Source organism: Ambystoma mexicanum, chromosome 3q, assembly GCF_040938575.1.
Source record: "Ambystoma mexicanum isolate Mex_15411 chromosome 3q, UKY_AmexF1_1, whole genome shotgun sequence".
Lineage (NCBI taxonomy): Eukaryota > Metazoa > Chordata > Amphibia > Caudata > Ambystomatidae > Ambystoma > Ambystoma mexicanum.
The window spans coordinates 531,452,257-531,469,628 of record NC_090926.1 but is presented as its reverse complement, the minus strand read 5'-3'; the positions used below and the strand labels follow the sequence as shown (position 1 = coordinate 531,469,628).

The window sequence follows — 17,372 nt, the reverse complement described above, 5'->3', positions numbered from 1 at the left end:
AACTCATCTCCTGTCAAAAATAAAACAAAATACATATTCACTATTCGCACCCTGGCAGGAGCCCTAGGGTGTGAATAGCTATGACCCCCTTATTCTGGAGTGTACAGGGCCATAACAGCCCTGAGCCCTCACTGAAGCCCTCGCTTCTCTGGGGCCTACCTAGGGCCTACCTAGCCCCCCGCCATCTATGCCCCCCGAGCACACACAGGGGGATTGCTGAATTGTTTCCTGAAGTAAATCACCTTGCTTTTGACACTCAAAGGTATGTGGTCCCATTCATGTTTTACATTCGGCTGTGGGGAATCTCTGGTTTGCCAGTTTACTTAAGTAGTTTGTCTTATGTGGGACACTCCATGGCACATTGTACAACATAATAATGTCAAAGTACTTTTGTAAGCTTTCATTAATTGCTCTCTTTTTATACAATTAGAAATGTACAGAGGTAGCTCAGTGTGTACATATCTTCACTCTATTTGCTGTGTTCATCTTGTAGCTTGTCAAAGGTTTGAATCTCTGCACTGTTTAATTCCAATATTGAAGACATGGATTGGATAATGTTGAGATACACATTTGACAGTGCTACTAAAATGGAAAAAACGTACAAAAGGCACACAAATACATTCTACCCAGCATGTTTTGATGAATATCTCTTATATTTTCAAGTTGGTTTAAAATGCATCTGTTTCATTAGAGACCAAAAACTGGTTCTGCTTATGAAAGAAAGCAATGCAGAAATCTATGTATGTTTCTGTACACTAACAATTGGATGCCAGGAAAAAATGGTAGCTGGCTAAATTGGAAACTGTGAAACCAGAACACATTGTCTCAAATCCAGGCTTCTCCATTTGACTAAATGGTATGATCCTGGACAAATCACTTCACCACACAGGGCCTAATTCCTCAAATGATCAAATTGAGATTATTGAGACGTGATACAAATAAAAAGCGAATCATTTATCACTAAAATGCATAAACATTGCACTCAAATTTAATCCATGCCAAATTCCAACTCACTCACTTACACTAACTCCACACCCAAACAAGGGCATTTTGCTTTCACTGCTTGGGTAAAAGATCATTAGAACATGTATGTGCAACTGAGGCTACATTTCACTGTGCTTAATATACTATGAATGTATCAGCATTTACCCGGAATACGATGGCAAGCCTTAAGGGATAGAGTATACACTTGGCATAGGAGTACGTGGTTTTGTGAGGCTGTGTCTTGCATATGGGGACTACACATGTTGAAGGAGACTTATCTTACCAGCTCTCAGCAGAAGCAAACACTTTGGCTGGTGAGATACACATGCTTTGGGGTGGCATAGAAGCATGGTTCAAAGTGGTCAGTGGGAAGATGGGGCAGTGCCCCGGCTGCCTCCCCCAAACCAATGTGGTTTTATGGCCCCTGTATGCTAAGAACAACCAACCTACAAGCTCCAAAGGGAATGCATTTATGGAAATACACGGTTCTCACTTGTTCATACAGGAAAGCCCAAGACTCACACAAGAGCAAACACTGCTGAAATGTGGATGTATAGATTGTGGTTTGCAGACATTTCGTTGTTAAGGGAGTACTGTGACACATTAAATGGCAGTGTGCATTGCATGCTTACAAGGGTTTTAGGCTTCAACGCCTATCACAGACATATTTTTCAAATTTAAAAAAAAAAAAAAACCTGTAGCCATTCTTATGCTCCCAAAGTGCTCCTTGGTTTTATGCAAAGCAGCCAGGAACTCACTTTGTTGTTACGGTCCCCTCCCTTTTCTCACAGGTGATTATTACAGAATCAGAGTGTTTCACTTACTGAATTAAATGTTTATAGTTTGTGTGAGTCTTTAAAAAAAAACAAAAAAAAACAGCCAGTGACAGATATATTTGCTAAATGGAGACTGGGTGAAAACAAGACCACCAGAGATCACGTTGAGTAATGCAAAATACAAATGTTCATGGTGTCATGATGTATCCTTGGGGCCCCTGTACTGCATACCCAGCATGTTCTTGGCCACACCCTCTTTTTAGAGACCCCCCCAACATTAATTCACACTTAAAGTACTGGATGCCAAGCAACACCTTTATAACTGAGGGCTATGATGTCCATGATTATACAAACAGACTCTATTGTTTGACAGATCCAGTGAACCTGCCCATTAGAAGCTGGTGACACATCACTACACTATCCCCGTAGACCTGTCTCTATCTTCATTGACTGGATACTCCAATTACATAAAAGTGACGTTCTCATCCAATTAGACTTACCTTAATGTTGCGTGTCCCCCCCCACTCATGATTTATGTAATATTTAGACTAAATACACAACAACTGACATTAGTCTTTAATTTGTTTTGTAGAGAGAATTGGGGACGATGATTGAACATTCGAATGAACTCTAATTGAGTTGCTCCTTATGAAGGGAAATATATTCCCAAAACGCGTTGAGCTCTTTTTACATTTTGCACTTGATACTGTAAAATAATGTTATTTTGTTGTTCATCATAATCACATTGTATAAAGTGAATGCTTCATTAATTGTTACTGCTTACACTACACTGAATGCAAGCTCATCTCTGAAGGTATACTCATCTCTTTGATGACCAAACTATTATAAATCATCATTTTAACAATCTTGACTGGACTTGCTGACAGAGGGTGTGCAGGGGACGAGAGTGTCCATCAATGGAGGATACTTTATATCTTGTGGCTAGTTTGGTGACTTCTTGAGCCAGAGCTGGTTTTTCTCCCCTGCACCTTTAAATCAATTAATGAACATTCTTGAGTTTTCATTAACTAATGTAGAACTAAGGTGTGCGTTACCCTAATCCGTTTGACTTTCATTGTTAGGATGTAGAAATAGAACATAGATGCCATGAGTTTGGAAAAGGATATCCAGATGTATGTCAAAGGCTGTTTCTTTACACAGTCACACAACCAAAGGGACACAGTATGTTATAAAGTGTGGTCATGCATTCATTATATTAATAAGGCAGTTTATAATGTACTGGGGCAACGCAAGAAATAATACACAAAGACTTACCTAGGATCACAGTGTTGAAGGAAACAATCTCCTTGTCCTTGCCATCATTATAAAATGCCAGGTGCCAAAAGCCCACATCCAGGTACTGAACAAATACAGCCTCATTCTGAATCAGGGTCTGGATGCTGCGACGTTCCCTTGGCGTCTCAACCACACTCCACTTCTCCTTTCCATCCAGGCGTTCCATGAAATCATACTGAAAAAAGAAGACAACAAAGTCAGCCCAGAAGGAAAACCACAAGAGCAGTCGAAAGTCCTCTCCTTTTACCATGGTACTATCATTTATGATCGATTGTGTTGAATATTAGAAATGGTCTAACAAATCTCCACTCTTGAAGATATAATACCTTTATTATATGAATTCTCATTTTTCTTTGCTATTTTTCAATATCACATAGGTCTGTTCTTCAGAATTGCTTGAGGAATGTACCTGTGCGATCTGAAAAGTTTGCAAGCAAAACCACAGACTGGTAAAATAAAGACAGCGTCGATGCAAAGCCACTAGACTCCCTTTTTTGTAGCTTTAAACATATCAAAAAATATACTTTTCATCTAAATAACATGATATCACCCTTAATTTATGATTTATATTTAGAATTCAGGCATTAAGGAGTTTAAATAAAAATAAAATAGATATAGTATTTCTAATCTTTGGATGCTCTTGTGATATTGTATTGTCTCTGTTAATCAATTTCCTAAAGTGTCTAATGTATTCGTTATTACCCAGGTATTAGGTATAGATGCTGTGTCAACGCCAACATTTCTGAGTTTGCTGTTAAGTGTATGTGTAGATATATATATATTGATCAAAACATATCTTGCAGCAGGAACTCATTGACAAAGAGTGGAATAGCCAGGATTTGTTGCCAATGGCAGGTCTGTATATGATGCCTGTGGGCCATGGGTATGGTGCCTCACAACAAAAGAAGATAAATTGGTTTTAGTAGGGTAAGCTAATGGAGACCAAGCCAACATTTGTAACAATATAGGCTGTTATACGTTCAACAAGTTTAAATACACAATTTAATCAAATGCCCACTTCCATTGTAAAAGAACACACACTTCTTTGAAACCAAACCACATATTCTGAATTTTGTTACAGTACTCAAGAAAACCAACAAAATAGATTGCTAAAAGCCGGTAAAATAGCTCAGCGGGTTGAGCGCTCACTGCTGCAAACTGAGCGTGATCTGCAGGTCGCAGGTTGAAATCCAGGCAAGGCCAACTCAGCCTTTCATCCTTCCGAGGTCGATAAATGAGTACCAATTTCAGTTGGGTGATATTGTATGTAAATATGTGCTCTGTAAAGCGCTTTGGATTAAGGTGCTATATAAATAACACATCATTATCATTAATAAAGGCACCGACTAGTATACATAATTTCAAAGTGCAGGCTTGTTCTTAGGTGTTAGGTCTTAACAAGCAGACATTATGGAACTAAAATAAGGAGTTTCAAAAATGGGGATTTACTGTGTGATTCAGTTTCTTCTCTTGCTAGATTAGATTTCTAACTGTGCTAATTTTAGGCTTTGGGACCAGATGCACCCATTCCATTTTTAGTCACTCATCATTCACACTTACCAGCAAGATGCAAAGGGACTTTAGAGCTAATAACGGTACCGTAATTTACGGTACCGTTATTAGCGCCTTCCCCATTCCCATTGAGCCCAGTGGGGGCTCAATGGGAATGGGGAAGGGTCCTGGTAAATGGGGAGTTACCGGTCCCGCCAACCTTGGAATGGCCCGGTAATTACTCCATTCACCAGGGCGGAATCGGAACGAGTTTGGAGGCAGCCATGCCGCAAATAGCGGCGTGGTTACCTCCAAACTCGGAATGAGGCCCATAATGTAATTAACTAACAAACACTTACGTACAACTAAACAAATACCATAATCCATCACTAGAGAAGAGTGCTCCCGGTTGTGTGAGCTCATTGGGCACACTTCAAAGAATACACGCTAACAATATCCAACTAATTCATGTTTTGACTGTGAGAAGTTGAAAGAAAGGCATGCTGGCCAGAGACGAAGAATGTGTATGTTTTCCTTCCTCCCATACACCAGTAAGATGCTGGTCGAGTATCTGCTAAATGAGAACATTCAAAGCCGGCTAAAGGTATTAATGCAGAATAATGCAGATTACAACTATTTACGTTTCTCAGCTCACGACATTGTTTCATGAACAATCCCCTTCCCAACACGTTTCTGTAACAGATATTGTACATCTTCTTCTATGAAGCAATGCTGTTGTTGTGCATTGCTGTACATATTGTAAATGCAACACAACATGTGCAAGAATGCAATATGATGCAATACATTAATTCTGGAAGGTAGGTTCATATCACATTTGGCATGTCAACACGTGAGATCTCAGCAAACTATCATATGGGTGTACTACTTGTAGACTTAAATAGAGCCCAGAAGAGCCTGTGTGATAGTCATCTACTTGCAACCCTTACATCAATTGCACAGAGGGGACAGTCTCTGCATACACATCTGTGCAAAACGTCCCCTCTATGCAAGTTTTCTTATTTCTATTAACCTGTGGAAAAGTCAAAAGTAAATGTAAGTACAATTGCCTTCCCTCTCCACTTTTCAACCACGTTAGTGGAAAAGTGGAAATTCCACCTGCAAACAATGCTATGTAGGCCGCATTTACAATGGATTCCATAGAAAACCATTGCATTACCACCAACATGAGAATCTATGCTGGCGTTAAGGCCTCCACGTTTGTACGGCGGAGCGGGAAATGGAGGTGGACATGATATGCCCACCCGGCTACCCATATGTAACTTACACATGCAGACAAATTAAGTGAATCAGTAAAAGTGGTGGTACCAGTGTTTGTCATCCCTTTTGCCAATCTGCTTCAATGGGATGAAATGTGCAAGTATCTCCTTACTATGACTTATGTGGTTAACATTGGCAAATCAGGAAATTAAGGTGGGTAAAACCTACTCAATAGATGTCTAAGCAAACCCTCCTGCTTGGCACTGAGTTGGGAGAATAAGGGTTATTCTTAGGGTATATTTATGTCTGCTTTAGCAGCAGAGGCTTTCTATCATATTTCTTGGCGCGATGTGGGAAAGACCTTTGAATATGAATGTACAGTACATGTGTGAACATTGCAGAATGAACATCCAACATCATGCAGTCTAAGAACAGACATACACCCGTGTATGATTAGCGTTTAATTGTGTAACTAGGCACCATTTTCATCTACGAATGCAATGGACATAGGCAACATTTTATTTTCTTTAATTAACTAACCCAAGCCAAATGAAGCACTTCTGTATTTGATTCCCTCCTGTTCACTGTGAGTTTGTGTTTGACCCTTTTAAATGTGTCCCTTGTCAGTTCACTGTGAGCAGTATTTCAATGACCCATGCATACATCCTCTATGTGACACATCAGAGTCATGACCCTGTCGTTCTGTGACCCTGTCATGCGGACGGGACCCCACCTAGAAGTGTGTGAGGGAGTTCAGGGAGGTCCCAGTCCCTGAAGCCCCCACAGGTGCCATGAATGTTTGAAAAGGTACCTTTGTCTGCCAGAGTTCTCACTTCCCTTTTTCAGGACTACAGGTCCCAGAAAGCACTGCAGCTGATACTGACCAACATAAGAGAAAACATATTGGCATCCAAATTGAAGCAGCTGACCACAACCTGGAAAAGCACTCCACCAGGGTGAAACAAGTTCCACACGGCAAATGAACAGGATGTCAGGAACCCAGTAGACACTGCAAACTAGAGATGTGTTGTGGAAAAGGAGGCACGGCTTAGAAGACTTTTCAAAGCTTTTTACCTATATTGCCCTCCACTGGGAAAAAGACATGTACAGATTACCCACTAGAGTCAGGTGAGAGCTGGAACTAATGAAGAGGGGGATAGGAGACATAATTATAAATAAAACAGTGCATAAGGGGAATGAGTGGAAGGCAGAATGCTGGTTGTCGGGTGAACCCAGGAGGAGTGAAGCTGGACTGAGAGACCAGGCAGAGGATGGAAAGTCCAATGGAGGGCTGAGGAGTTGATGGTGGCATTGGAGTAGAGTGCACCAGTTTAATGTAATGTGGTAAGAAGGGTGTCAAAGGTGAGCATTTAAGGAGAGTGAAGATAGAGAAGAGAGAGAGGCAGAAAAAGCGTAGGGAGAGTCAGAGGATAAAGAGAGTGTGTGATAGAAGAGTGATGAGAGTGCGCCAGTTAGTAGTGTGAATAGTGGTGAGGGAAGGGTGAATAAGGAGAGGGGTGGAAGTTGGTAGAGATAGTCAGATAATGTATGGTTAGCTCAGTGCACAGAGGCATTGATAGGTACATTTGTGTAGTATAGAGTTGAGGCAAAGCAATTGGAGAGTGGTGAGGAGAAGGGTGTGCAGAGGGATGTATAGCGAAGTAAAGAGAAGAGACTTTAGAATAGAAGGTGAAGATAGAGTACAGACATTGGAGGGACAGAAGATGAGAGAGAGGAGAGAGGAAGATGACCAGAGGCTATGAGAGAAGGCAAAGAAGTGAGAGAGTAGAGTAGAGAGAGCATGTGCATAAGAGAATGGTCCAAGGTGCCTGTTTCCAGCACAAGAAAACCATCAAGTCTCATTGATACACCTGGGGAGTGTTAGGCTAGGACCCCACAGAAGAACCCTGGAAGGATCTAGATAGATAATAATTGTTGCCTTTCAGTTATCATCTACAGACAGATCTAGGCAGTAGGTGTTACCGATCACTAACTGGAAGATGTAGGGTTATGGACGCCTGCGTTATCATGGAGGGAACTGTAGGTGAGGCATGGTTTCACAAGTATGACACTGACACAAAATATACCATTTGTAAAACCTGTATTTACTTTGTGGGGTTTGGAAAAACTCCTACTTTGCCATATACCTAGGACTGGAGTTGTCTCAAACATCAAATAATAAAGAAAGCAGTCTTAGTCGTGTTTGTCAAATCAAAATGGCCTATACTAACAAAACCTAATGCCTGCCCTATCTCCTGTTCAAAGAAAAGTGTAAAGGAGGTATGAATATAAAAGGGAAATCAGTGTTTGACAAAGAATAATTGTGGCTGAATTAGCTCTCCTTCCCACATTTAGACAACATGGAATAAGGCAGTCTCCAAAGGCAGGATAACACACTCTGGCTTTAACACTGAAACAGTTTGGAACGTGGATCAAGGCTCTTATTCCAGTCTTCCCCAAATAACGAAAGAAACATTTCCCTCCAGTTCCGCTCTATTAGGCTCAGACCTCTTCAAAAAAACAAAAGTTCAACATTGGTCCACCCCTACCGGGCTCAGGCCTTTCACGGTTCAACATTGGTCTCCCTCTGTTGGGCTCAGACCTTTCACAGTTCAACAGCACTTGCTGGGGCTGCCTTCCCCAAGCTTTTTACACTTTGGGTCTCTCTCGGTCAGGCTCAGACCGCTTTTCGGAAGTCCAAGAATTTAGAATGTGCGGGGGTTCCTTTACAGACCACCTCAGGACCGCTTCGACTTAGAATTCAATGTTCAGCTTTTCCTCTCCCCTTCCCCCAGAGTTAACTTCATTTACTTTCGCTTTTACAGTTCATTCACTTTTCCCGCCTCAATCATGGAGAGTTTCGAGTGGGCTATTCCTTTTTTCCAGACTACTCCATTACTCAGTATCACTCTTTCCACAGCTGTCTTTATTTTAAAGTTCATTCACAGGTCTGTCTTTCATCGCATCTCATCCACACACATGCAGCCTTCACTTGCAATATTTTATTACAAACTTCAATATATCTTAGCACACACCGGTCTCTCAGGTCGCTTGCCAACTCACTGGCTGTGTGCGGTACTTTCTTGCTTTTCCAATTTCCAATTCACGAGTCAAGGATAGTACCACAGGGTTGGCTTTGTCTCCCCAACTCTGTTGTTCACCCGGGAGGGTCACTAGAATCTTTGAAACACAATGCAGTCTTCGATATTGGGATTTTACTTCTCCACATCTCTTTTGCACCCTTTTGGAGGCAACAACCTTGTGTAGGGAACGTTCTGTTCATACTTGTGTTCCACCATGCTCAGAGTGTGCACATTTAATCCGTGTGAGGAGAGATAATTGGAATCAGGTGTATACACTTGAAGTCAAATGCCTGACTTTGCATGACCCGATTAGCGGGATATGTCCAGAACGATGTATAAGAGTTAGTCTTGTTACTATCATCCACCCGCTTTCTCTGCTTATTGTTTGTGCAGAAAGGTGGGGGGGAGTTCGGAACTGGATCCAAAAGCGATGGCCATGTCCTGGCCACCTGGATGACAAGTCGTTGAGGACTAGCGGGCAATAAAGCTTTTGGTTTCTCACAGAACCCATGGGGACAAGAGAGGGAGACCAATTAGCAGACTCTGCTTAACCCCCACCTACAACAGAATAAAAACTGTTATTTTGAACATCTTGAAAATAAAAACCCAGGAAAAGTCTTTTGAATTCTGGGAGTTATTGAAGCCACTGTATCGCCTTCCCTACATGTAATGTGACAAGCCAAGGCCTGTCTACACCACTCTCCAAAGAGAAACATTCATGTTAACAATCGAGCAGTATGTACCTTGGGACCTCTGGCAAAACCACAATGTCCAGAGGCCAATGACCTGCCACCAATACCACCACTCCAACCTGTACAAATGATCAGCTCCTGCTTGTCCTTTGCAAGGCCAGAGATCCACCACTCTGGATGGGCTTCCTCTGATTGAACCCTAATATTGGGGAATAGCTAGTGGGTCCACAGAAATATTTGCCCTCTGGTAACCTTATACTAACACCACAAGACTCTAGTTTTTGCCCGACCCATGAGTGTTCTTACATTCGTACTGCTAGGCGAGCCAACATCTGTTAGTGCTGATTGATAACTGTGAATATGTCATTAGCCGAGAACATCACTCTTCTCACTTCTTCTAGTTCCTGTTCAAGCGGGGCAGTGCATACAATGCACCAGCACATGGAGGACTACGAACACCTCAACCTCTGCAATAGGACATTTACACCAGCTCATTCGGATCAATGCACCCCCGGAGGTAGTGCATTTCACTTCCAACTCACTAGCTATACACACGCTGTGATTGCCGATCAACTACAATATGTCAGTTTCTCAACTGTAACAAAGTCCCCGTTTTTAGTGCAATGGTTAACAGGGATTACTCGATCGTCGGCCATTGATAGCGTATGAATCTACCATGGCTCATCTCGGGCAATGCACCTTCCATTCAAACGACTTTCTCTGTGAGCGTCTTTCCTTATTCACAGTGTGCACAGATGCCACCATCTGAGCAGCTGTGTCTTCCATCAATGTGGACTGCAGAATTACATTGCCTACCTTTGAAGAAATGTCTGTGTTCTTTTTGTATTTACCGGTTGGATAAGGCAACTTGTTATTCAGTCTTTTCTCCACATTGCATAAAAGGTCACAAGGGGAACCTGAATGTATTCGTTACCGTATGGATGTGAAATACAATTTCTCACCAGGAGAACACATTGTCCTAGCTCAGTGCACAAGCTAATGGATTGTTTATCAGGCAGAGCTGCACAGCGGCACAGGCTGCACCTCTTTTCACAACAATGCCCTTTCGTGCTCCAGTGTGGAATCTTTTGAATTTTTAATAAATAAATCCATGTATTTTACAGGACAGGTGCTCTTATTGAATTAGATAATTAGAGATAACAGACGACTGTGTCATGTAGAGTACTGTCAATAAAAGCAATAAAAACACTACAACCACTGCATGTACAATATTTCCAAGAACACAATTCAATATCATTTATTTCTTTATTTAAATCATCCTTCCTAAGAAGCCTTGTTCACCTTTTCATTGCAGGTTTGGTCACATTTAGTTTACTTGTTATGACTTATACGACAGAAATACCCAAATAATAAGAATTATCAATTGATTTTAGAGGTGGCTTTTAGAGCTCACACTATTTTGGAGAATATATTTGAACATGTTGAAAAATAGAATTAATAAGCGATTTCTGTACACAATTCACTCTCACAGCTGTAGTGATATCATGCTTTTTCCATCTCACGTGCTTTAGAAACAACATCTTCGCAACGCTTAAACTAATAACACTGCAATTGCGGGCTCCCTTGTGTGGGTACAGAACACATTACATGAAAAAGGTCAAAAGCGTCTGTCTTCTAGGAATTTCTTTGTGTGGATAATGTCAATTGGCCCTACTGGTTTTTAAATACAGGACCTTAGTGTTCTTTCCCCTGTACTATATAAAGGGAAGATGCTGGAAAGGGACACAATATTATGTGCCGGGGGTAAGAGTACTGGTCTCCCCCAGTTCGCTGTATAATGATGCAGTGTTCCAGGATTATAGTACCCTGTATGTTTCCTGAGTGTCTCAAGGTCATAGCGTGCAGCACACTTCTTGAAACCTAAACAGGGATGTAGGACCCAGCACACTGAACTCCCCATAAATGTAATGGCCTGCTCATCTTCAAGTGCATAGTACACAGCTCACTCATATTGGCAGTCCCAAGGATATAGTCCCCAGCTCACCTCATAATGTCCAGCTCACCCACCTTGACCTCAAGCTCTGGCCAGGGCTCCTTCTCACTCAGACTGGGCCAGATAGTCTAACCTTCTGGTCTGGTCTTCTTTCTGGGTGAAGTTTTCTGGACTACCAGTCTTTGTGCCAGATAGTTTAACTTTCTGGTCCAGTCTTCTTTCTGGGTGAAGTTTTCTGAACTACCAGCCTTTGGGCCAGACTGGGCCAGATAGTCTAACCTTCTGGTCCGGTCTTCTTTCTGAGTGAAGTTTTCTGCACTACCAGCCTTTGGGCCAGATAGTTTAACATTCTGGTCAGGTCTTCTTTCTGGTTGCAGTTTTCCTGACTACCAGCCTTTTGGCCAGACTGGGCCAGATAGTCTAACCTTGTGGCCTGGTCTTCTTTCTGGGTGCAGTTTTCTGGACTACCAGTCTTTGGGCCAGACTGGGCCAGATAGTCTAACCTTCTGCTCCGGTCTTATTTCTGGGTGAGGCATTCTGCACTACCAGCCTTTGGGCCTGATTCACAGAGCATTTTCCAATGGGATAACACCATTATAAAAATGCTTCTGTGACTCAGGCCCTCAGTCATTGACTCTCATTTTCCCCGACTCAGATCTCTATGCGGTCTTTGCATTCCCAGATGATCTTCTCCATCAACTCTATCAGCCATATCACCCCACCTATCAGATTCAGGATTTCTGTGTCTCTAAACTTCTCTGAGGTGTCATGAGGAGGGAGGAACAGGACACTGGACTCAGAAGGACGTGGTTCACTCAATGCTGATTCACACCCAAAGGATGAGGTGCAGGCAGTGGAAATCAACACAAGAGAAGGTTTGCCTTGCATTGAGACACCCCAGATTGACGGCAGAGTCTCTTCTAAACATCTTGACAAACAACATGATTTTTGTCTTTTGGGTGAAATAATAATAATAGTCAGACGGGTATTGTTTTATTGTGACATCTTTATTGAAGTGGGTGCTAAAATTTGAGGCACCTTTTTAATTTCTTCCCTTTCTTGCAATACCGTGACATTTTGGATTTTTGTGACTTCTTAGGAAGAGATGTTAATCTCCTGCAGAGTGATTAGTATTGCCTCTGTTTGAAACATGCACCTTTTCATGTGGGACCCGGTATGGGGGAGGGGAGGTCAGCAAGCGGTGGATAGCTTGATCACCTAAGTAGGTCAGCACACTTTTTAACACATATCCATATGTTACCATGTCAGGAAAACCTTTACCGCGGGTAGTGTAATTTTCATTTAGTGCCTCACCGCAGAGAGGTGCAATTACTGTCTCCTTAGGTATATCAACTACAAGAAAGAAGAAATAAACCGAAGGGATGTCACTCAACAAGAAAATGGTTCTCACTGTAAGGTAAGGGGTGCTTTGTGTGACATGACAACTGTTGAGGCCAGGTGCTGTAGGGCCACAGGAGACCATGGCCCTTTCAGGCTTTCTTGAACAAATTGTGCTTGAGTAGCCTCTTAAATGGGTCACAATAAACCTCCTTTCCAACAAGCCACTACAAGGGGTCGGTTTGCGTCTGATCTCCCCATGGATAACTTTATTACATGTTTTTAAGGGAAACATACCATAACTGCGACTAGAAAATACTGACTGTGCATGTACTGCACAGTCAGCATTTTCACAAATTCTGACTCCCATTAATGCAACAAAGCCGAGCGGAGAATGCATGGGTTTCCCCCGCTCCCCTTGTTTGCTGTAATGGCAGTCGAGGGTTGCGGGTGTGTCCCTCGCTTACCATTCTGGTAAGCGGGGACAAGAACGTTAAAAAAGAAAAAGAAAAAAAGGACCCTGCTGCATCAGCTCAATTCCACATAAGTTGGACAAACTGATGCCGCAGGGATAGCGGGGAGTCAGCGGTGCACAGTATTAGGGGTGGCACAGTGATCCCATAGATACTTTTTAAGTGGGCAAAGAAACTAAGCACCCCACAAGTATGTCTTGGGTCAAAATCAGATTGCGTGTACTTAAACCAAGTTAACTCTTCGATACAAGCAAATACCTTTTGAGCGAACATTTTGATTACTGGCAATGAGGGTTCCATGCTAGAATACACTGTGGTCTGGTTTAATGGGCATTAGAAATCTCTGTGTTCATTTTTATTGCTCGACCCTTCTACAGTGTGCTGTTGGTGAGTCACTGATGCAAGCAGGATCCTTTGCCAGTGGAACACAGAAACGTCTGTAGGAAGGGTCTTCAGGATGGGGGATCATCAGTGCTGTCGTTTTACCTAGACTTGTGTGTGTTTCCAGTCTAGATGACATTGCATCTGTACACATCACATTTGAAGCCATGGGGAGTAATCGTCAAAAACGTCAATAAAAATATATGGACACCAATACAGGTACATTAAATGTTAACAAAACCAGTTACATCAATGCAGTTATTCATGCAGCTGTGATTTGATAGGTGTAATCTGGAGGAAGGACATGCTGTAGCAGGACAAATAAAGGGTGGAGCACATCTGAATATAGCCATTACATTTCCAGCTCCCCTGACCTTCCTTTGCCTTTTTTATTGTAACTGTCCTCGTTCTCGGCATGTACCTATTGTTAAGTAATATGCAGAAATGATTGCATAATGCAAATGTCGCCCTAAACTATCCTCGTGAAGGTAATCATCAAATTGCAGCTCCGAGAGTGGCTGAGTAGAGAAAAAGACCTCTATGAGCATAAATGAATGGAAAATAAAGCGCACCCCTTGTTGAAATACTCCAATAAACCTATTATGAGCAATTCATCTTATACGGCAAATTGAGGTAGCCAAGTCATGCTAACTAGATGGACGATAATCACGGTGATAATTTTACTAGAAATGATCCCTAATTATTTGGGTGCCATCTTTGTCCCTCGTTAAGTGGAACACTTTGCTCTAATCTTTAAACAAAGTACCTTCTCATCATTTTAATATAATCAACCTTGGATAAGTATCAATAATGATGTGATGTATCAAAATAAAATGTGAATCCCTTATATCAGGCATTGCATTGGGCCGTTGTATATGTTGCCCCTGTGCACGTTTTTCAGCGATTCAATAGAAATTTGCACCATGAGCATTCACACGGTGCCTTTCTCTGATTTACAGAAAGGTTTCATCCCAGACATAATGATCTGAGACTGGCGGTAGGCACGATTTTACAAAGATAAACCGACCTTTGCGTTTTGTACTGTGTAATCAAACGTTCACAATAATGGGAATAGTATTATTCAGAGGTGCAGCACAATCATGTGTTTTATCTCTGCATCATTCTTTCAGTGAGTCCAAAAAAGGTATAAAAACGTGCATTGTGTGTGATTTTAACAATAGACTAACATGGTGCCTAACGTTTCTTTGCACGATTATGTTACAAACCAATCCGTGTCTTTTCAAACATGCCTACCAAAAGAAGAACGGCATCTCACAACATGGCTGAACATTCAAAGATGAATGCTGTCTTCTTGGTGGCTCATCAATATATGACTTGCCTTGAGAGGATATACGTTGAAAAGCCTGTGTTGACGAAGCTGGATGGTAAAAAATGGGATGATTTGGAAATTGTGGGTTTCAGACCACCCCTTTGCTTAAAGGCCTGTTGGGGAAGCTGAACAGAAAGATTACCCAATTAAATGACAGCTTATAGTTTTGCGCGTACACTGGGAATGTACTTTGTTAATTTCAAATTTAACAAAATTCACCTGTTGTGTTCTGCTAAGGGAAATTAATACAGTTTTGCAAGCCGCCCACCACCCCTCCCCGACCTCGCTATAAAGGGACAGGATTTAAGGCCAGCAGATTACCCCAGCTTTTGGATACAAAGGGCTCAAGTCTAGTTACATGAAAACCTCTGTTTAAAGTTCAGGAAAGCCAGCTGCATATCAGGACCCTCTTGGAGAACAGGACAGGGGTATAGTCCACTCTCAAGGATGGTCCTCAGCTCTTCACCATAGGACCCAGCCAGCTATTTAGTCCTCCATAGCAAGAGACAGCAGCAACAGACAGCTCCAACCAGGGGCAATGACAGCAAAATCTCCTTTTAGTGTTTCCTGGCGGCTGTCAGATGGTACATTTCAGCAGCTCTGCCCCTTCCTCATGGTGCATCTACTTTATATAGCAGCGATGACACCATCAAGTTTACAATCTTGGGGAATACCCTGCACGAGTTCTCGTACCCAGTATTGGACAGTTAACCTTCTCTCGCCTCCCAACTCCAGCCCTGCACTAAGGATTGGTTTAAGAGTCTGGAACATACATATGACAACTTCATTTTTTGTAATCCCCTTTTGTTCTCATGTCACATTTTGGCAAAAATCTAGTTATGAGTCAAAAATGTTGTGATTTACTAGAAGCTGCCATGTTATATGTATATTCCACTTCAGCTTATCATGGAGATTTTAATAAAACAACAGCCGGGTCCACACCATATTGCAAGGTCGTTTGGAAATGTTCAGCCATTTTTACAAAAAACATAATCATTAGGAACATGCAATTTATTCTCCAAATACCTAATTTTACACCCCACCAGTCCGCCAACTCTAAAATCCAAGACATGTTCAGAGCAGCCAGGAACACCCTTTTAGCTGGTCATTGCAATTCCCTAAGACGCAGATGGAGAAATTTGATATCACTAAAATCGCTTTGTAATTAGCTAAATGATAAAACATACATGTATACAGTGTGATTTGTAGTTTCTGAGTAAAACCAACAATGTTGTTCTGCTGAAAAGTGGGTCTGAATTGTACCGGAGCACCACCTTTTGATGGGTGGCAGTTTTAGTGAAAATGCTGCATTTATTTCTCAGACAGTAATGTGGTGTGCTTTTCCAATCTGCCCTTGGATTACATTTTGTTTTAGCTTTCTCTGGATTTCCACTGTAGAAAGGCACCCAAATAGTCTGCCTCAGGCCTATAGGAACTTTTCATGGCACCAAAGTGGGCTTTTCTTTTCAAATGTTTTCTATTATTTTGCACATGAAGCTTAATCTACATTACTTTTTGTCAAAACACACTATGTCTTTTCCCTGAAATCTTTATGTTGGCAGGGGGACATGATTCTCATATCTTGCTTTAACTTGCAAACACACATGCAAAGACGTTTTAGTGTCAGTGTTTAAAAATACTGTTTTTCATGTGAAAGGGAACTTTGTTTTTTTTTCTTCCTTTGTGAAATAAAATGCTGCTTTTCCTTTGGTAATGTCAGGTAGGCCTTCACATGGCTCTTCAGTTCTGCTGGTTTGGGGCCTTTGATTACACCTCACAATGCCCCATTCTCCAGACAGGGAACAACCAGGCAAACCCTGTTTCCTCACTCCAGGCCCAGTCGGCTGCTCAGCGGGGGATATCCCCAACACCTGACTCACTCCTGACGGTCACACAGAAGTACTCCAAAAACACAAACGCTTACATGCACTCCTGCCCTCAACCCCTCCTTACCTGACACCACCGCAGACATGATCAACCCACTTCCCCCATGCGCAGTGAACACATGCACAGTTCCGCCAGGCCGCCTTGGCAAAGTGAATATCGCTCTTCCAAAGGCTTGCTCACACATCAAAGCATTTGTAATATTTTCCACAACCTCCTGCTTTGCAAAATAACAGTATTTTCTTCCAAACACCAATTCATAAATCGATAGAAATGTTATTTATTCAAAAGGCCAAGCTCTTGGTAGCATATCATACTTTGTCTTTAAAAGAACTCTTCAGTCAGGATGGTGTAACAATCACTTTCTGAAATGTAACAGTTCATCAAGAGAAGGTGATGGAATTAACACTGCTTTTCCACTGCAACTTTTTACCACAATCACAGTAGTAATCATCTTCTTCTTCTTCATCAT

General features: G+C 41.9%; 1 protein-coding gene across 7 annotated transcripts in view; it reads right to left on the bottom strand.

Moving 5' to 3' along the window:
- Positions 1–17,372, bottom strand: part of TENM2 (teneurin transmembrane protein 2) — a 3,863,575-nt gene that overhangs the window by 469,288 nt on the left and 3,376,915 nt on the right. For all 7 annotated transcript variants that reach the window (XM_069654289.1, XM_069654288.1, XM_069654292.1 and 4 more), the window contains one exon: positions 3,036–3,231. In XM_069654289.1, the coding sequence (XP_069510390.1) occupies positions 3,036–3,231 (196 nt within the window). The remainder of the gene's footprint in view (positions 1–3,035; positions 3,232–17,372) is intronic.